Genomic DNA, 21,602 nt, shown 5'->3' with positions numbered 1-21,602 from the left:
GCATCCCTCTAGCTCAGTAGTGTCCACCCTGACTGGCAACAGCTCTCTGGGGTGTCAGACAGAGGACATTCCCAGTCAAGCCTAGAGATGCTGGGGATTGAACCTACATGCAAAGCAGATGCTCTATGAGTGAGCTACAACCCTTATTTATGCCCTATCAATTATATTCCCCGAGATAAAGATCCAACATCCAGGCAGCTACAGTGGTGAGGCAACAGGGAACTTTCCGCATTCACACAAGGAATTCCCCCGCCCACGTTGCCTCCTCCCTTCTCAGTCTTCTGCTACTTGGGAAGATCTTTTTATTCTAAACATGGAGGAGGTCATGTTAGTTTTCGCTCCATACAGCTATATAATTTTAACATTTAACAATGTTAAATATACAATTTCAACAACATGCTTGTGTTTTAGCACTGAGCTGTGAACTAAATGAGATATAAGAACATTCAGAGAGCCCAAGTCCCGTCTGGTCCTGAATCCTGTTTCCCACAGTGGCCAACCAGATGCCTGTGGGACATCAGCAAGCAGGACATGAGCGCAATGGTCCTCTGCTTCAGCTGTTCCTCATTGACATGTTGCCCAGAGGCACTGGGCTGCCTCTGATCTTGGAGATGGCAAAGTCCTCGTGACTAGTAGCCTTTGACAGCCTTCACTTCCACAGACTTGTCCCGTCCTCTTTTAAATGCATCTGAATTGGTGACCAATGGCACATGCTGTGGTGGTGGTTTCTGCAGTTTAAACCACATACTGTCTGCTCTGTACAAAGTAAGGATGTGCAACGCTCCCTCTGCCCTCCACTCGCCCACAGAAAGCGGCTGGGCTGGCCAGATGCCCACAAAAGGCAGGAAGCATCTCCGGGGTGGTGGTGGTGGTGGTATCAGTTAGTCCTATAACTCCCTAGTTCCCAGTCCTTTGTTCATGTGCGTGCATTAAGCAAATTGTCTGCCAGAGAGGTTAGCAGCATCACTTAGCAGCAAGCACATATGGCTTTCTGGTGGAAATGACACCTGGCAACACACAATTCCCACTTCCTCCATGTTCTCACTTGCCCTGCAGTTTGCAGAGTGGCGATGGTGGAGGAGCTGGTGGCAGATAGGGATTCGTAAGCAAACAAAGCCCCTATTTGTTGACCCTGTCTAGAGGGAGACAAATATCCCAAGTAGGCGTTCTGAAAGAAGGCTCCACACTTAACTCCCCTTCTTAATGGAAAGGCAATGGGCACTCAGGACTACAATTCCCATCAGCCCCACTGGCTCAGACTGATGGGAGTTGTAATGCAGACTATCTGGAGTTCACCAGACTTGGGAAGGCTGGTGCACATGGAGGCACAACAGTCATCTTTAAGAGTCAAAATGGATTAATGGCGACATGGCCAGTTAACAAAATAATATCTCTGCAGCACCATTCATGGCGTCTACTTTCTGAAGAAGATGGTGCCTACTTGTGTAACGGGCAACATTTTTTTTTTTTTGTTCAGAAGCTCTTAATGCATGTTAAGTTCTAAGGAAATGCAGAAGCCTTATCAGGGGCACTGGGGAAGGATTCAGAAAGTTTGTGAAAAATTCACAGATGAGCTAAAATTAAAGAGCCTTCTGAGGTCCTTGATCTGTGAAGAATAACCAGAGACCCACTAGATATGATAAAAGGATCCTGGGAGAGAAGAATCACTGGAAGGCTTCCTGGCAATTCCATTACTGCCTGATACATTTCAGAGAGAAGGAAAAAGCTAGAAGCCAAAACAATGTTTAAAGACGAGGAGGGGAGGATGATAGGGGTTAACATCAATTGGCAAGGAGAAAGGATGATGGTAGTCGGGATCTACGCCCCGAATGGTAGCAAAACGGAATTTTTCGAAAGATTAGAAGAAAAACTAATGGAGTATGCAGATCAAAAAATAATCATAATGGGGGATATGAATGCGGTTATTTCATTGGAGATGGATAGACGCAGAGATGGAGGAAGTAAAGAAGGGAAACTACCAAAATCCTTCTTCTCTATGGTGGAGAATTACAATTTAGTGGATATATGGCGTCTTAGACACCCTCTTGAGAAACAATATACTTTTTATTCGGAACCTAACCACTCACTCTCACGACTGGATCAGATCTGGATCTCAAAGGAATTATGTCCAAGAGTTAAATCTATAGAGATAAGACCGAAAGTAATATCAGATCATAATCCAGTAGAGATGGAACTAGAAAGCTTAGAGAAAAGAACATTTAGATGGAGACTAAAAGATTACTTGTTAGATGATCAGAAGGTGGTGGAAAAGGCAAAAAAAGAATTGTCAGAGTACTTTAAGGAGAATTGTGATAAAGGGACAAAAGACAATATAGTATGGGATGCTAGTAAAGCGGTAATAAGAGGGTACTTCATTCAACAAAACGCAATCAAAAACAGGAACAGAGAGAAAAATAAAGAGGAAATTCTAAGACAGATAATGACAAACGAATCAGAGCTAGCCCAAAACCCCAATTGTCTGAAAACAAAAGAAAAAATAAAAATCCTACAAACCCAGTTTGCTACAATGATAAACAAGGAAGTAGAGTGGAATATTAAAAGACTTAGGCAAAGAAACTTTGAATTTGCGAACAAGCCAGGCAAATGGCTTGCCTGGCAAACGAAAAAAAGGAAAGAACAGGGGACGATTAATAAAATAATAATAGAGGGGGAGGAGAGAACTGACCCCAAAGGAATTAGAAGGGAGTTTCTTAATTATTATAGAAACCTGTATAAGGACCAGGAAAAGGTAGGTTTAAGGAAAATAGAAAGATACATGAAAGATAAAGGGGGACAAAAAATCCCGGAGGAAGGGAGACAAAGATTAAACATAGCAATTGAAAACGAGGAAATCGAGGAGGTAATTAGAGATCTCAAGAGGGGCAAAGCACCAGGCCCCGATGGATTTACTGCCAGCTATTATAAAGAACTGAAACCTATTCTAGTAAGACCCTTGAAAAACATTATGAACAACATCTTAAAGAAAGGAGAAATTCCAGAAACTTGGAAGGAGGCATACATCACGTTTATCCCCAAACAGGACGCAGACCTGACCCAAGTCAAAAATTATAGACCAATCTCGCTGCTGAATGTAGACTATAAGATATTTGCAGGAATTCTGGCAAGAAGGTTAAAGAATGTATTAGCAGATATCATACACACAGATCAGGCAGGCTTCTTACCTGGCCGGCAGATGAGAGACAACACAAGAAATATCATTGATATGTTAGAATTCCTGTCTGTAAGGATTGATAAACAAGTTATAATGATGTTCATTGACGCCGAAAAGGCATTTGATAATGTGCTATGGAATTTTATGTTGAGAATCCTGGAACACATGAATGTAGGCAAAGACTTCCTTAATGGGGTAAGGGCAATATACACAGAACAGAGGGCCAAACTGATCGTAAATAATATGGTAACGGAGGAAATAAAGATAAGGAAGGGAACAAGACAAGGATGCCCGCTCTCCCCGTTACTATTTATAACAGTGTTAGAAGTCCTTTTAAACGCCATAAGACAAAATGAGAATATTAGAGGAGTAAAGCTAGGACGGAATGTGTATAAGACCAAGGCCTTCGCCGACGATTTGGTAGTAATGACAGAAGACCCAGAAACCTCTGTGGGAGAGATATTGAAGGAAGCAGAATTATTTGGAGAAGTGGCCGGGTTTAAACTAAATAAGACAAAAACAAAAATGATATGTAAAAATATAGATCCGAAGACAATAGAAACAATCCAACAGCAATCACAGATAGAGATGGTCAAAAAAGTTAAATACCTCGGCATCTGGCTAACACCTAGAAATATAGATCTCTTTAAAAACAACTATGAGCCGATGTGGAGGGGAATAAAGAAGGATTTGGAAAAATGGGGACGACTAAAACTGTCAATGTGGGGAAGGATCAACATAATCAAGATGAATGTGCTAGCAAGATTAATGTTTTTGTTTCAGACTATTCCTATAATAAAAGGGAATAGGATTTTTAAGGAATGGCAGAGGGTAATTTCGAGGTTTATATGGCAGGGCAGAAGACCCAGAATACAATTTAAACTCTTAACAGATGTAAAGGAAAGGGGGGGCTTCGCCCTGCCAGATCTAAAACTATATTATGAGGCTGTATGCCTAAGCTGGTTAAAGGACTGGGTCAAGCTAGAAAATACGGAGCTACTAGATCTGGAGGGCTTCGACAACTGCTTTGACTGGCATGCCTACTTATGGAAGAACAAAACGAAGGCACATAAGGGGTTTGGTAACCATATCTTTAGAGGGCCGATAATCGAGGCATGGGAAAGGTATAAGAACTTGCTAGAGCCGAAGACACCACACTGGCTGTCACCTCTTGAAATTATAAGTATAAAAACTACTAACATGAGAAAGAACTGGGCATCATATAATCAGTTAGTAACTAAAGTGGAAGGGAAATGGAGAACTAAACCCTATGAGCAGATAAAAGAACATGTTTACGATTGGCTTCACCACCAACAAGTGAATCAGATGTTCAGCAAGGACTTCAAAGAAAGAGGTTATGCAGACAAAGACTCTAAATACCAGACGGAGATAATTAACAACAAAGAGAAAAATATATCTAAGTTATATAGAATGCTGCTTGATTGGAACTTGGCTGACGAAGAAGTTAAATCTGTAATGATTCACTGGGCTAAAGATATAGGTCACAGTATTCAATTTGAGGATTGGGAAAAATTATGGAAAGATGGGATAAACTTTACGGCGTGTACTGTGATAAGAGAAAATGTTATGAAGATGTTTTACAGGTGGCATTTGACACCTATGAAACTTGCCAAAATGTACAAGGTGGACAATAAGTGTTGGAGGTGTAAAAAGGTAGAGGGCTCCTTCTACCACATGTGGTGGGAGTGCGGAAGGGTAAAACAGTTTTGGGAGAAGGTTTACATCGAATTAAAAAAGATATTAAAATACACGTTCATAAAGAAACCCGAGATTTTCCTATTAGGGATATTAAGACAAGATATAAAAAAGGAAGATCGTAGACTGGTATATTATGCGGTTACGGCAGCAAGGGTTGTAATAGCGCAAAGGTGGAAACAACAAGAAATCCCGACGGTGGAGGAGTGGAGAGGTAAATTATCGGAATATGCTGAGCTTGATAAGTTAACGGGGAGAATTAGATATTTAAAGGACCAGATATTTACCAGCGACTGGGGGAAATATGTAGACTACTTGGAATACGTTTGTGATGGAAAAATAACGCTCAAGGGATTTAAAGACGTACTGTAACAGACTAGAGGTTATTGTGCAAAGAAAATAGAGAGTAAGAGTAGACATAACGACAATATAAACGAAGAAACGCGGACATTAATTTTGGCTACGAATGACTTGCGATTTAGCTGAAGGAAGTCTGGAAAGAAACAACTATGTGAAAGAAGTGATGTAAAAATATCTATTTGATGTATTGTTATTCGTGTATATTTTTCTGTTCTCTTTTTCTGTTTTTTTCTTTTTCTTTCTCTATTTTGAAACGCTTAATAAAAATTTACGTCAAAAAAAAAAAAACAGAGAGAAGGAAAAAGCTGTGATCGGGCAATTTGTGAAGTTCTGTACCCTTTCTTCTTCCCCCATCTGCTCCACAGAAGACATTCTGTGCTTGATAGGAAGGACCATCAGAAGATCTTCCTTTTGCAAAAACAGCCTTTTCTCTGGGTGTTACAGTTTTCCTGGGATAGAATAGGGTGTGAAGGAACTATATCTGACCGTGGTTCTGGAACACAAATGCTTTAACTGAGCAATTAAGTGTTTTTCGACCATGTCTGAAGGAAAGAAAAAGCCCAAAGCAAACTGGTAATCAGCACAAGCCTTAAGATTGCCCAGTCCATCTCATTCTGAAGGAGAGTTTAGAAGAAAACAGGGAAGAGTACACACTACAAATTCCCTTCCAGATGGACTGCCATGTTTTCAATGCTGTGCAAAGTTATGTCTTTGACAACAGACCAAAGTCTGCCCAAACAGCTCTGGAAAGCTCTTAGCACCCTAAACAAGGCTTGCCAGATGGAGAATTCCACTAAGCCTAATTAGTGCTCGGATGTTCCCATATGGGAGGGACCTAAATTAACAGTATGGCTAGAATTGCAAGCCGCCAATAACTATTTCATTATTACAGGGAAAGGGAAGTAGTAGAGGATCTGCTTTGCAAATGCAGGAGGTCCGCGGTTCAATTCCTGGCATCTCCAGTTAGAGCCGAGAGAAACCATGGAGAGCTGCTGCCAGTCAGTGCAAACAATACTGAGCTAGATGGGTCTATGGTCTGACTTGGTGGCATAAGGCAACTGCAGCTTAGGGCACAAGTATGAAGCAGAAGATGACATTCCTCACCAGTTGTAATCTTAAAGCACAAGCCTTTTTATCTTTACTCTGGGAGTAAGTCCCAAAGTGTTCACTGCAGCCTAAAAGGATTAAGTTGAAGGTGCATATTCTACTCCTAGCACAACCTGCATAACAGGGATGTTGTGAGGATGACATGCTGCAAACAGTCCATGCCACCCTGAGCACTAGAGCACAGAGGAGGAACCTTTAACCCACCACATCTTGCTGGCCTAGCAATTAACTTCCAACAGCTCCAGCCAGCAAGTGACCATTGTCAGAGATGATGTGAGCCAGAGGCTCTCCTGATAACTCATAGTAATGAAAACTTTGGAGTTCTCATGACTGGTACTATAAGTAGTAGTTCATGTTTTCTACCTTTCCCCTATAAGCTTTCTGTAGAAAATCCAGGAGTTTATATTTAAATTCCGGGAAAGGTTTATCTCACTAACTCTCCCAGCTGGTCAGAAGGGAGTTTCCATCCCTCCTTAGTTCTAGCTGCCCTAGCCTTTTTGTACTCATTTGACTTCATTTTTATCCCACCCTTCCTCCTAACAACTCAGGGAAGCTCACGGGGTTTTCTCCCACCCCTACATTTTATCATCAGAACAACCCTGTGAAGTAGACTGGGCTGAGAGAGAATGAAAGAGCAGCTGTCTCAAGGTCACATGCAGAAAAGAACCTGAGTGTTGTCTCTTTTCCTGCCAAGCAAACAAGAATAAGCCCCAGGATCCAAATCCGGAACCTCCTTTTCACCTCTCCATTCAATACCCTGTAAGGAATTCGGATACACATCACTCGGGGCAAACATCCCTGTCCATCTCAGCTTCCAAGTCCTACAAGGCAGCTTTCATTTCAACTTGCAATGTCATGCCCTAGACACTGCAATCTGTCCATGGTGGGAATGAAATAACCAAGGGTTATATCTGGACATTGTGGGTCTACTTTGGAAGCAAGGCAGAGCGAAATGATTTATTCCAAAGCCAAAAGGTGACCTTGCCCCAATAATTCCTTATGCCTCTCTCAGTTTTGGTGCTGCTTCTCTGTATTGATGTGGCCCTGTTATTCTCCCTCCCAAACTGGCTGATGTGGAGGTGCAAAAGGAAGCCTTAGCTGGCAGCCAGTGCCCTTCACTGAGCTCACATGAGACAGGATCAACCCTGTGCTTGCCTGGGGAGGAAGCTGTCTGCCCCCTGCACATTTGCAGAACTAGAGACAGACGAGGCATGCAAGAGTGAGGTAATGTCTAGAAGACGCTGAGAGCGAGGTTGGTGACAGATAGCATCGCCTGGAGATAGTGATTAGAAAAACAAGAATTGAACACGGAGTGGGGAGATAAAACTCAAGGGCTGATGAAATTCAGATGAAGAACAAATGAGGCATCCATTTTCTTAGCTAAACAAGAACTGAAAACAAATGTGACAGATTTTCAAGATGTATCTTGTGGGTATTTAGGCACAAAGAAAATCCCCATTTGGGGGTTGAAGAAATACCCCCCCCCGGCGGCCCCAAGTGGAATGCCCGTGCATGGGCATCCATCCCTGAGGCCCAAAGTGGGGGGGGGGGAGACAGTATGGATGTCTATCAATAGAAGAGTCACCATTATATCCACAGAAAAATAATGGAGAATCAGAATCCTTCATGCCTTGGGGGAATGTCCTTGGAAGCAGAGAGCAGCACAATGTTAGTGCTATCCTTCAGCTGCTGGGACCAGAACTTCATCCGCATTCCTCTTCTCTAGCCAATCCCTGCTGCTGGAGACTGTGAGCTGGAGACTGACTGAGCCCCAGTCTCCCAAGATGATGAGCAGGGCTGGGCTTGGCAGGAAGGGGAGGAGCCCCAAACACCAATTTTCCTCCATGGAAGCCAGCACTCCATAGGTGCCTTGAGCAACACCTGCATTCAACCAACTCATAAGTGAGGGGAGGAAGGCGAAGTTGAGGGGTGGAAAACAGGCCGAGTTTCTCCTCCCCACCCCAAATTTCTTACAGGCCTCAGTTTGCAACAGGAATAAATCATAATATTCAGTATTTCCAGTAGTGCTTGCAATAACTCCACATTCAAAGCCTCTGGTCCAGTGCTGTCAGTTTCCACTCCTCCCCCACTTCCTGTCCAGGCTACTATTGGCCAAGCAGAGAGAAAATAAGGCAAAAGCCAAAGCGATCAGAAAATGGTATCCTTGCACATAATGCCAGGTGGTTAAAAGAAATTGAAGTAGGGACAAATAGAGAACTTTCAGAATAGAAAAAGAGGGTTTTTTAAAAAAATGGGTCACATAAGGTTCAAAACTGGGACATGCCTAAAATGATGTGCAGCTTTGAGGACACCACACACAGAGAGGGTGACTTGACTAATTACTTTGGAAAGAGATCTTGGGATTGTAGTCAAATTTTCACTGGAAGAATAAAGACTTAACTCTGACTGAAATAAATCTGGAGTGTTAGGAATACTTAGGAAAGAGGCTGAAAACAGAGCAGCCCATAGCAATGGTGATAGAATCGTGGAATTGGAAAGGAGCCCGAGGGTCCTCTAGTCCAACCCCATAAATGTTAAGAACATTAAAAGCCTGACAGTTACAACAGACATCCTCTACGATCTCCTCCCCATCTTCCCAAGGAAGAGCTAGTGCCTGACTTTTCTGCTCACTCTCTCATGTTACACTAAACTGGCAGAAATCCTGAAGGGCCCTCTCAATAGTGGAGGGTAAAATTCAATTTCCTTTCTCAGCTCACAAAAACCCACTTATCCATTAAACAGCACAGACATTCTTATGAATGCTGGGGGGGGGGCAAACAGTCCAGGAAACCTCCCTCCCAGCCCTCCCCTCTTTCTGCAATGATTGATAGGTCTAGAAAAGAGCATCTCTGATCGTTGTTCACACTCAGAGGCGAAAATTGTTTTCCGGCGCCGCATGCTAAGGCATGAACACAAGACCAGCATTTTAACGATGTTGCCTTCCTGCTAACTAAAAGGCCGCAAGTTTACCTCCTGTGCTCTCCAGGATGGGACAATGAGCCTGACCCACATGCACCTTTCTGCAGAATGGGTTGCTTGCAAAATGCATCTGTTCATCCAAACACTGATCTCCTAACCCTGGTCAGGCACTGCCTTCAGGGTGTGCAGTACTTGGCCAACTTCCTGATGTGGGCATAGATGCATCAGGAGAACAATGTTACCTGCTCCTTGCAGGGACTTTTGTTACACTTCCAGATTAGGAGCATGATAGAAGTGGGCATACCTTTTGGGGAAATGATCAGGATTTCCAGGAACGGGATACCAAATTGTGAATTTCCTGCACCGTGCCATATTTATGCAGCTCCATTTCAGGTGGTGTTTCGGCCGGGCAGAGTGACAAAAGCTGCGTAGACCCACAAACCAACTAAAACTGGCTGCCTGCTTCCAAAGCAGCGGCTGTGTCTTGAGTTACTTACCTGCTGCTGGCAGGTCCAACTTTGCTCGTTTCAGCTCTGCCATGGAACTCTGGAGCTGATCTATTACGAAGTCGTCTTCAAAGAAGAAATCTTTGGCGAGGGTCTCCTGAAGAAATTGCACGAGTTCTTCCATTTGCAATTTCATCAGGTGTTCTAGGTTGGGAGGGGGAGAAGAGTACGACATCAGAGAGTAGACTAAAATGTAGCCATATTTGCTTTCTCTATTGAAACAGAAATCTCTCTCTCTCTCTCTGTCAATTCATATCTATTAATTAAACAAACACCTAGTGTAATTCTAGAACTTGACAGAAACATAAGGCTGTCATATATCAAGCCAATCCCCTAACATTGCTCTCTCTAACAACAAGCACAGGTGGTACATGCAGACAGAAATGGGGGCAGATCACAGGGTACTGAAAATCAAGAGGGAGGCATAAGCATGGAAGTAGCCATGGAAAGTGGTGTTGTTATTGGGAGTGAGCACTGCCCTTATGCTTTCCTGTTAGCCCCTCCATTTATTTAAACCATTTCAGTCCTGCCTCTCTCAGAGACTGAAACAGGTTGCAGAAACATCTGACAAAAACAACCCCCCTGAAACGGCAGCAAATCAACGAATACTCAACATAACTGAAACATTGCAATCATAGCGATAAGAAGCACCAGGAGCATCAGCCAACAAAGGCTTGCTTTGAAAGGTGGGCTTCACAGAGTCTCCTAAAGTCAAAAAGGAGGCCCAGCAAAGGACCTACAGAGAATGCTCATTTCAAAGCCTTGGGGCTATCACCAAAAAGACTCCGCTCATTGCTGTGATTTAATCTCCTCAGGAAATTGTACTTTTGAGTAGAGCCCGTCTGACCAGCGTCTATATTCCTGTTGGCTGGGAAGTATACCATGCCACCAGATTTATTGTGCATATTGTAGCCACATCTTTTGCAACCTATTTCTAATCATTAGAATCTTCCCAACAGTGAAGCTGTGGTGGCTTTGGAGACAGTGTGAAATAAGCACCCACAAGATCTCTCTCCCCAGAAGTGCCGGGGGGGGGGGGGGGAGAGAACATCAATGGCTTGGTAGGTTGTAAGTCACTGTGGGTTGCCCTGGGCAAGATAAAGTGATGAACAAATATAAAAAATATAATAATAATAAATAAATAAATAGTACTGAGAAATACCCAACTGGAGAAAATTTTTGGATTTTAATTTATTCATTTTATTCACAAGTGCCTGCCATGCCATGTGGTGAGTTAAGAGTTTAGAGCCAGGACAGAGATCTTACTTCTGTGCAGTTTCAAAATGGTGTAAGACATCGCAGTGAGAACCCGTTCTCCTTCAAGTATGTAGATATCCCAGATCCTGAGGGTTAACGTAAAGGGAGTCTGCAATGAGAGAAGCCATGGGAAGCATCAGAAAAATAACAGAAATCCAGATTTGCCGTAAAAATGTGTGCTTGGGATGATTGGGGTGGGAAAGGCATCAAACAAAGGGAACTCACACGGTCAAGGAAACACTGGAAAAACCATTTCATTGTGTAAAACGTAGTGTTGACTTCCTGGGAGTCCTGCCAAGAAGAAGCAGTTTTATGAACTTCAGATACCAACACAGCATCATGCAAAGTAGTCAAATAGTTAGTATTATTGAATTTATATTGCAGCCCATTAAAAAATATTCCCTACAAACAAGGTAATTTAAAAAAAACCCCTATAATAATTAAAAAAAAAAGGCAGCACATACAAAAACAGATTTTCCTTGCTAAGCACACAGCATAAACATTGGCAACTAAGAGCATGAACTTCTGGACTGCAAACCCAAAGTGAAATGGCCAAAATATCTTCAGCCTGAAACCTGACTGATTTCTATTGCATTCTGTCTTCCCCTCCGTCGACAAAAGAAATCCAAAGAGGTTAAACATTGAAGAGGGTGGTTGCGAAGAATGCAGGGTTTGGGTCATGTGTACTTTTAAAAATACCTCTCCCTGTACAATCACTTTGGTTTGCTGGGGAGAGCTTAGAAGAAAGGTTCCTGTAGCATGGTTAAAATGTGTGCCTAGGCATTCTCTACTTACTGCAATGCCCCACTTTCTGGAATATGATTCCATAGGGGGAGACTGCCTTACTCTGAAGCTTCAGGGTTGCATACAAGCAGTCATTTAGGCACAAAGCCTGATCCACCTGGCATAAGAAGAGAAAACCTCTTGTGGCCATACCCCTCTATGAAAAGTTTGATCCAGTTCACCAATTTTGGCCATGCTTCTCCTCTAGAGAAAGGGATGAAGGAACACAGCATACCTGAGCATGTACAGAATGCCTCTTTCATGCAGAGGCAGCATAGCAAGTAGCTTCCCACCCCACCCCTACACACTATGGCAAACCAGGAACCAAGCCCTGGGACATAACTCCTTTCATTTTCTGGGGCCAATTCCCCATTCTTGCCCACAGTCTATTCAGAGCAGCCTGGTGCATCCCATATGTTTTCAACTACAACTCCCATCAACCCCCTACCATTGGCTATGCCGGCTGGGGTTGATGGGAGACGTAGTCCAAAACTTTTGGTGGGTCTGAGAAAGCTGAGCCAAGGGGTGCGTGCCAACTGCAGACCTCATGAACAGGAGTTAGAAATTATGGTTTGAAAGTTGGGTTTGTATGTTGTGCTTCTGCAGGGCGGGTTTTTGCTGCTGTTTGTAAGTGCAGCTCTTGGGAAGCTGTGGAAATTGCTTGAAGCTGATCAGAAAGCCCAGTGTGCTCGAACGCAGCAGGGTGCAACAGAGACTTGCCCTTGCCAACCCCTCTTCCTGCTGAGATTGAATGGGCAGAGGCGGAAGTGGCAGCTGTGTGATCTAATTGCATGGGGCTCCTGGAACACTGAGAAGAATGAATGGAACAGCACACTAGCCTGGGAATAAGGTGCAGTGGGAGGAAGTAGCAGACACCATGGAGAAGGCAATAACTCTCCCCTACAAGGGTACGTGGCTCTGTCTCTACAGAACAGCTCTACAAATAAGTGTCCCTTCACTGTAGCATCCCAACAATAAAAGAGGCTCCGCTGGGATTTCTTAGCCTGACAGAAAGAGTTGAGGAGCTGTTAAGAATTTTCTACATAAACACACCCAACTTTTGACTCTTCAAATTTAAAAAAGTGGTTGTGCCTCCCTTGCTTTACAGATTTAGCAGCTTGCTGTTTACTTTCATTTATTAGAAGTAGCCTCCCTGAACCTTCAGACACCCAGACGAGGAAGCCTACGGACTCAAGGCAAGATGCACTTGATGTTTCCTCCCTTGGAAGGCACACTTCTCCAAAATTAAAGCAATAAGTAGCAACGACCTACAGTCCAAACTCTGTATGAACTCTGCTGTGAAAATTAAAACCACAATTTACAGCCTAGAGGTAAGCATGAAAGTGATTTCGGTTTTCACCAGCCAGTAGATTTAAATAATCCTTTTTAAAACTCTCCCTTACCCATGAACAGATTTTGGAAAACCAATATGGCATGCATGAGGCGACTCACTACGTTTAGAACATTTGCTGCAGATATCAAAGATTAAAGACTAGGGATGAAGTCCGTCTGCATTCAGCAGGAACTTTCCTTTCTTATAAATGTGCTCAAGTCCACAACCTAAGGCTACTGTTGATCCTGTCTCTAGCAATTTTAGATCTGATCAGAGAGTTAATATCAAACACCCTGAAAAAGAAACTAAATGTACTATACTTCCTAGCAGGAATATGCTTCATGTTTCATAAGCTTCCAGCACAATGGACAAAAAAATATATGAAAGGCTGGAAGCTTTTATGCATTTGGAAATATAGTGGGTCTTCACTGAAATAAAAAGTACTTTGCGCATGAATGTGCACAGAAGTAGAGACCTTTATATAAAGGGCACATCCCGTTACTCAAGGGTTGTATCCTTAAGCCTGGTTCACCATTACATCTCTTCCTTTCTCTGCACTGAAATAATATTATATCTATCTATCTATCTATCTATCTATCTATCTATCTATCTATCATCTATCTCAGACTACAATTCCTGCATTATCTATCTATCCATCGATCGATCGATCGATCAATGTGGAAATACCACCACCAATTTGTTTTTGACACCTGTTACTGCATAAAAGTGCTATATTCATCCTGATCAAGCTACAGAAGATAATTACTGGTTACTGTTTGATGACCATCTGTCATGGATACTTTAGCTGAGATTCCCGCATTGCAGGGGGGGTGGACTAGATGATATCTGGAGGTCCCTTCCAACTCTACAATTCTATGATTCTTTGTTTCTTTATATGTATATTTCCCTTTTTAAAAAACTTGTTTATATGTTGGGTTCATAAAGTCGGATGAATAGCTATGGCAGGCATGGTCAAGTTTCCCTTCCTGTATCTTTCTGAGAATTTCAAATGCAGATGCTTGGGATGTCTCAATGAAATGTTTTGAAAATAAAAAAAATAAAACAAGTCAAAACCCCCATAGGTTTCTTGGGGAAAACATAGTGATGTTCAGATGTCGCACGTCTCAATCTCAGAAGTAACCGAGTGCATTACTTCTGGGTTTCACCGCTTGCGCATACGCTCAAAATGATGTCACGCGCATGCGCAGAAGCGGCAAATTGCAACCCGCGCACACATGCATTGCGTTCGCTTCAGGATGCGAACAGGGCTCCGGAACAGATCCTGTTCGTATCCAGAGGTACCACTGTATTGATGTTAGCGCTAAGCATAGCTGGGCCAAACTGGAACTTGAAAGCCTGCTTCTAAGATGGACTGCAAAACAGTGGTTTGACAAGAGCTAGGATTATAGAAGTTAACATTGGTGCAGATGCAACACTTACTACTGATAGCTCTGAAATGGAAAGAGTGTGGGGTGGGGAGATATGGGATTCCATGGAGTACTCTAAACTTCCTATCCTAGCTGTAAAGGTAAAGGTAAAGGGACCCCTGACCGTTAGGTCCAGTCGTGGCCCGCTCTGGGGTTGCGGAGCTCATCTCGCTTTATTGGCCGAGGGAGCCGGCATACAGCTTCCGGGTCATGTGGCCAGCATGACTAAGCCGCTTCTGGCGAACCAGAGCAGCGCACGGAAACGCCGTTTACCTTCCCACCGGAGTAGTACCTATTTATCTACTTGAACTTTGATGTGCTTTCGAACTGCTAGGTTGGCAGGATCAGGGACTGAGCAACGGGAGCTCATCCTGTTGTGGGATTCGAACTGCCGACCTTCTGATCGGCAAGCCCTATGCTCTGTGGTTTAACCCACAGCACCACCAGCGTCCCTTGCTGTACTTTCCTATTAAAAAGCATAGGACAGGAGTGGGGAATTTGCAGCTCTACAGATATTGATGGGTCCAAAGGTTGCCATAGCTGGAACACTGCAGTCAAAAGCAATGGCAGGGCGGAAATCACGAATATGTCTGGGAAAATCCGGGTGTATGGCAACCCATGTTGGTAGTATCATTTTTGGCAATATTCCTTAAAATTAGCTTGAAAACCTCTTTTTTGTGTTTGCCAAAAAAAGCTCAACTACTTCTCTGTCCAGATTTTCACAAATATGCCAACCCTATGGACCCCAACTATGGCTAGTGAATAGAGATGCTGGGGGTTTGTTTCCCATCCCTGGCTTGAGAAGCCCCACCCCTTGCTTTTCAGGACTATATACTATTATCACACATTGCTTATGCAGAATTAACCAACCTAAAATATTTATAATCTACATATCATTACAGGCTTAGAATCATTTGTTGTTGTTTTGTTGTTGTTTAGTCGTTTAGTCGTGTCTGACTCTTCGTGACCCCATGGACCAGAGAACGCCAGGCACCTCTGTCCTCTACTGCCTCCCGCAGTTTGGTCAAACTCATTACAGGCTTAGAATCATACCACAGCACAACTACCCCCAGATCTTTGCACACACCCTGCCCATGTTTCCCATGGAGAAGGTTCCAAGTTCAATCCCTTGCATCACTTTAAAAGTGTTTCAGGTTAAACAGGCTTTCAGTGGCAGTACTGGGAAAGATCTCTGTCTGCGACAGAACCACTGTCCAGCAAAGTAGATACAGAAAACAGCAACACAACAGAACAATGACCTGATTTGGCATAAAGTAGTTCCATAAATTCCCTACACACCAGCATAAGCAGGCAGGGAAGAATTAAATATCATATTGGACCTTTTGCTGATGGGTTGCCCTTTATGTACTGCATATTCTGATGGCATTTACTTACAAAATGCTGCTTAAGCTTAGACAAAAATTTCTTCATTATTTTCTCGTGATGCTCTTGAAATCTCAACAGCTTGGGAAAACCCGGAATATAAAAACCTAAAAGGTTGGGGTGGTGAGGGGAAGAGAGAATAAAAACATGATGAACACTAACAAATTCCCACAAAAAAAACCATGTTCACAGGTTTACGTGTTGCAGTGAAATAATTCTGATGGGGGCGGAAATCACTTAAACATTAAAATACAATGTAATGTCTTGTGGCGTATTAAAGATTAATTTACTCATTGTGACGTAACATAGATGACCAAGAGCCCGTTTCATCAGATGCGTGAAAGCTGGTAAGGCATACAGAAAAGGCAGCAGGCTTTGCACAGGGGCTTTGAGATGCAATACCAAAAGGGTGATTTGGCATTGCAAACCCAGACTGATGCACTCCCTTTTACCCTGATGTGCAAAGGTTAGAAGCTCCCAACTGCAGTTTGCAGCAAACCATCGTTTGCTGTTGGGTAAAACCATGCCAGCTAGGGTAGGAAGAACACATAAGCCTGGGTCTGTTCCTGTAATATCAAACCATGGTCTGATGCTGTACTTCAGGGGTGTCCAACTTCCAAGAGACTGTGATCTGCTCCCACTATAAATAAACTGGCAGTGATCTACCCATTGGATTAACCAAAGTTGTTGACTTTTTGGGGGAGGCTTCACCAAAGTTGTTGAGCTTTCTGGGGGGGAGACTTCACCAAAGAGCTTTTTTTAGGGAGCCAAAGTTGTGGAGCTTGCACACAGCAGGCAAATAAGTACAAGGTGTGAACCAATCTGATTAAGAAGGAGACAGACTAAGGATGGGGAACTTATGGCTCTCCAGATGACATTGTAATAAACTCTCATCATCCCTGATCATTGGCCATGGTGATTGATAGCAGTTGTAGCCTAATATCTAGAAGGTCATGGTTCTCCCATCCAAGGACTGATTTGCTGGAGGCATGTCCTGTTTACACTGTGGCCAGATGGTGCAAGTAAGCACAACATCAACATTACCAACAATGAGCGAGAGACTGAATTAAGAGTTGCTGAGCATTTGAGATCGCCAAAATCTTATGTTACTGTTTATTAAGTTTATTTCTATGCTGCTTTCCCATAATCATGTTTAAAGCATCACCACGCCCTTTATCCTAAATGCAAAAACTGCTTGCCCCAGGTTGAAAATGGCCAGGGAAGAATGCTGCCCTACAGGGGAAATTCCTGCTCTGAGTATGCGGACACCGGAAATTTAATTCCACTCCTGATTTCCAGCTGCAATAATGGATTCAAATGAGGGCAAAACTTTCTGTGCAGCCAGCTCCATGCCCACAGAAAGCAGGTCATGTGCAGGGTTACAGTCCCTGCACATCATCACAAATGACCTCAAAAGAGCATTTTAAGAGACCTATCATAGACTGCAGAAAAATTCTCGGTTAAAAAACAACACATTTTTTTCTAAGTATTTTGAGCATATTAATAGCCAAAAGGCCCAGCCTGCCGTACTACAAATCCAGTCCAGACTTCATAATAATAATTGAAAAATCAGATGAGAATTAATCAGTGCTTTGAAGCAAGATTTGGGTGACATACCATGCATAGCATGCTTGGGTCCCGAGAAGAGTTTCACCAGGGCCCAGAAGGCATCTTCTTCATTCATGTACATAAGAAGTAAAGCTGTGATGTGGCTCATTCCCTGACAATATCCAACTTCCTAGGAGGAGAAAAGGTAGACAAGCGTTTAGGAATCTGCAAACAGCGACAAAACCCAACAAAAACACGCCACAAATTACATGGTCAATTTGATTCTTGTGGCGTGAATAGGAAGTTGCTAGGGACAGAAGAACTGCAGCCCTGTGGATCACTTCAAAAGTGCGGCAGAACAAGTGGTGATGTTGCTGAAGGTCTCATTTTGTTGTGGACCATCTTCCTGGAGCCACAGGCCAGTGGGCCAGATGCAGAGCAATGGATGGAACTATGCAAAAGGCAGAGGTTTCTACACCCACACATTCACGCGCCCTTCTTCACCCTTTCTCCAGGCAAGCAAGACGCATGGTCAACCATTGAAGGCACATTCCAGATCTGCAGTTCCACCTAGCCCTTGCAACACTTTGGGCTAGTTCTCTCCTGAATCCCTTCAGACTGTAAGTGTAAGCTCACATGGTGGAATGCTATTGTATTCAAATCTAGTCCTTGCGTATAGGAAGTTTGTATTTCAAGGAGATGCTTAGGCCACAAACTCTCTCTTTAATTCACCTTTCCTCCCTACTCCCCTTTTGAAAATGTTCACCCAGCATGAGCAAGAATTGCTTTTCCGTGTAATCTGAAAAATAACATATCTCCTTGTTTAGATTTTTACCCTACCCTACCCCAGAGGTTAAGTGTGTACCGCAATTTGCAAACTAAGAATTCTGTGGCCGCTCAGAGACCAACAGGTTTTCAGCACCACATAAAGTGGAATACCTCATTAAAGGTTATGCTACAATAAACCTGTTGGGCTTTATGGCGCCATCAGAGTGTTAGTTGGCTTTGCTGCAAAGATTACTCCCCTGGAATTTGAAAACCAAACCCCAAAGGTGGAAAGGGATGCTTTAAACTTTTGTAAAGAACAAAAGAGCAAGGCAAAAAAAACCCCTCTTTGTTGACACCAGATTCACTGGCTCCTTATGCTCTGTTAACACTGGCTGCTCTTAATAAAATACAATATTTTATTACTGATCTTGTAAGCTTGTTTCTGATCTCCATGGTTTTAGACAAAAAAAGAGAAATTATTACAGCAACAAAAGTTTTGGTAGCACCTGGTCAATAATCAGAAACACCTTCTTTGAGTCACAACTTGTAGGCAGCACGTTGACTACAATCCAACAACCTTAGTTCTGCTTTTGAAATTCTGCTTCCGTGGCTATGGTCACATTGGTAATGTTCATACAACCAAATATTCGCTTAATAAGCCAGGATACAAATGAGCTGTGTGCACTCACACACAACCCATTTACAGCTGAATCAATTTCTCTGTTTGTGTGAGTAGCAAAACAGACCAGGAAGACACAGCTAACCACAGCTTCCTGTTATATGTGAGCTGGAAACACTGGTTAGCGTTTTCCATGCAAGCAAGGATTTAGAAACCAAGCCATGGATAAAATTTCACTTGTTTGGAAGCTATTAACTTGTTGTTCACAGATGCACACAACCTGTGCACATCCTGGTGTACTAAATCAGGATTTTTATATATATATATATATATATGCAGGTTTTGGTGTCCTCGGGTGTCTTCCCATGTAAAAGTTGGGGTGTCTAGGCGACGTTTCGACGAGGTCTCACTCGTCATCTTCAGGCTGGTGCTTTCGGCTTCTTGTTACTGGAACAGAGCAGGATCTCAGTGTTTGAGTTCCTATAAATACTGTTGAGGGGGTGTGGTGTATAGCCTCCAATGTTCTGGGCAGAGAGGAAGTTCCCAGGCTAGTGTGCCTTTTCTTCTTTTGTTCCTTAATTACTTGAGGGATATCTTGAGTGATTTCTTGAGTGATATCCTGAGTACCACTTAGGTGGGTCATTAGGTGTGGATTAGTTGCTAAAGTCTTTGTGTCTTGACCTCTTGAACTTTGTGAAGAGTTTTTCTGAGAAGATGGCTGTACTGCACTTAGTTGTGCTCTGGCTTGGCTTCGTGTATAGGGGCAAGCTGTGGTTTTGTGGCCTGTGTCAGCCAGATCTGTGTAGGGATTGCAGGGGGGTGCAGCATCCGGAGGTGCCACCATGGTTTGGCTACTGGATGGTGTCTGTAATTTATCTGTGGAGAGGGTCTGGGTTTGGGTCTGGTGTGGTTGATTGGTGATGGCGTTCTGTGTGCCTCTGGATCTGGTGTCAGTTTTTGTGGGGAGGGCTAATTTCCAGATGCCACTGTTGTGATGAACACATCGGACTACCAAGCAAAACTATCAAATCTACTCCAAGATCCTACCTACCAACCTATAAAAACAGATCCCACCACCTATCTGGAAAAAACCACCAAATCCAAAATAAAAGCCTCTCCTATCAGTGAAGAAATCCAGCTAAGAATCATCCCCAGAGAAAAATCATCCAGATGCCCCAAACTCTACGGCCTCCCCAAGATACACAAAGAAGGAACACCACTCAGACCAATAGTCAGCTCCATAGGCTCACCTCTACAAAATCTCGCTAAATTTCTCGCCAAGCAACTTCAGCCCTATGCAGAATCCATCTCTTCACACGTTCCAAACTCCTTCCAGTTCATAGAAACAATAAAGAAGCAAAACCTACATCCTAATGACCTACTTGTGAGCTTCGATGTTGTATCTCTCTTCACACAAGTGCCCATTAATGAAGCCTTGACAGCCATTCAAAACAAATACAATCCCCCCGAATACATCTTGGACCTGACCAACCACTGCCTAACCAACACGTACTTCATCCACAATGGACAAAGATACAAACAGATAGAAGGAGCACCTATGGGATCACCCCTCTCACCGGTCATCGCAAACCTGTACATGGAACACTTTGAAACCAATGCTTTAGACAAGTCAGAACACAAACCCAAACTTTGGCTCAGATATGTTGACGACACCTTTGTAATTTGGCCACACGGGAAGGAAAAACTGGATAGCTTCCTCACACATCTCAACAGCCTACACCCCAAAATACAATTCACTATGGAAATAGAAGCCAACAACCAACTTCCCTTCCTTGACGTCCTAATCTACAAAAAACCTGATGGCTCCCTAGGACACACTATCTACCGGAAAAAAACACACACCAACCGCTACTTACATGCACAATCACACCACCACCCTGCACAAATAAACTCCGTAGCCAAGACTCTCATCTCCAGAACCAAACGCCTGGCTGACAAAGACCACTTGACAACTGAGTTACAGAATCTCTCAAATGTGTTAATTGCCAATGGATACCAGCAAAACAGGGTTACGAAGCTAATCCAAAAAGAAACACCCCCCAAAAACCAAGACACAGAAGAAAACAATGGCATGGCCCTCCTTCCTTATATCAAGGGCACTACAGATAAAATTAGCAAAATCCTCCATAAACACAATATCAAAACAGCCTTTTGCACCAACCAAAAAATAGCCAATATCCTCAGAAACCCCAAGGATAAAATCCAGTTGGAAAACCAAGGGGTCTATGAAATACCCTGCAAAGTCTGCCCAGCCACGTACATTGGACAAACAAACAGACGAATAAATGCACGTATCGCAGAACACAAGAATGCCGTCAAAAAAGAAGAAAAAACTTCCTCTCTTTTCCAACACATGAAAGAAACAGGACACGAAATTAATTTTGCAGATTCCAAATTGCTCTTTAACATGGAACATCACCACAAGAGAATAATCATGGAAGCCATCGAGATAGAGAAACACCCTCACAACATGAACAAGCGTGACGACACATCCCGCTTGCCAGACATCTGGAAATTAGCCCTCCCCACAAAAACTGACACCAGATCCAGAGGCACACAGAACGCCATCACCAATCAACCACACCAGACCCAAACCCAGACCCTCTCCACAGATAAATTACAGACACCATCCAGTAGCCAAACCATGGTGGCACCTCCGGATGCTGCACCCCCCTGCAATCCC

The 21,602-nt window shown here is 43.2% G+C and overlaps 1 protein-coding gene across 8 annotated transcripts in view; it reads right to left on the bottom strand.

The window, feature by feature from the left end:
- USP6NL (USP6 N-terminal like) overlaps window positions 1-21,602 on the bottom strand; it is a 146,741-nt gene that overhangs the window by 14,645 nt on the left and 110,494 nt on the right. For all 8 annotated transcript variants that reach the window (XM_081926911.1, XM_081926908.1, XM_081926910.1 and 5 more), the window contains 5 exons: window positions 17,581-17,701; window positions 15,976-16,070; window positions 11,263-11,328; window positions 11,047-11,146; window positions 9,772-9,924 (listed from right to left, as the gene is read on the bottom strand). In XM_081926911.1, coding sequence (XP_081783037.1) covers window positions 9,772-9,924; window positions 11,047-11,146; window positions 11,263-11,328; window positions 15,976-16,070; window positions 17,581-17,701 — 535 coding nt within the window. The remainder of the gene's footprint in view (window positions 1-9,771; window positions 9,925-11,046; window positions 11,147-11,262; window positions 11,329-15,975; window positions 16,071-17,580; window positions 17,702-21,602) is intronic.

The sequence above is a fragment of the Podarcis melisellensis genome, assembly GCF_964234715.1.
Source record: "Podarcis melisellensis genome assembly, chromosome: 10".
Lineage (NCBI taxonomy): Eukaryota > Metazoa > Chordata > Lepidosauria > Squamata > Lacertidae > Podarcis > Podarcis melisellensis.
This window is presented reverse-complemented; position numbering and strand designations above follow the sequence as displayed.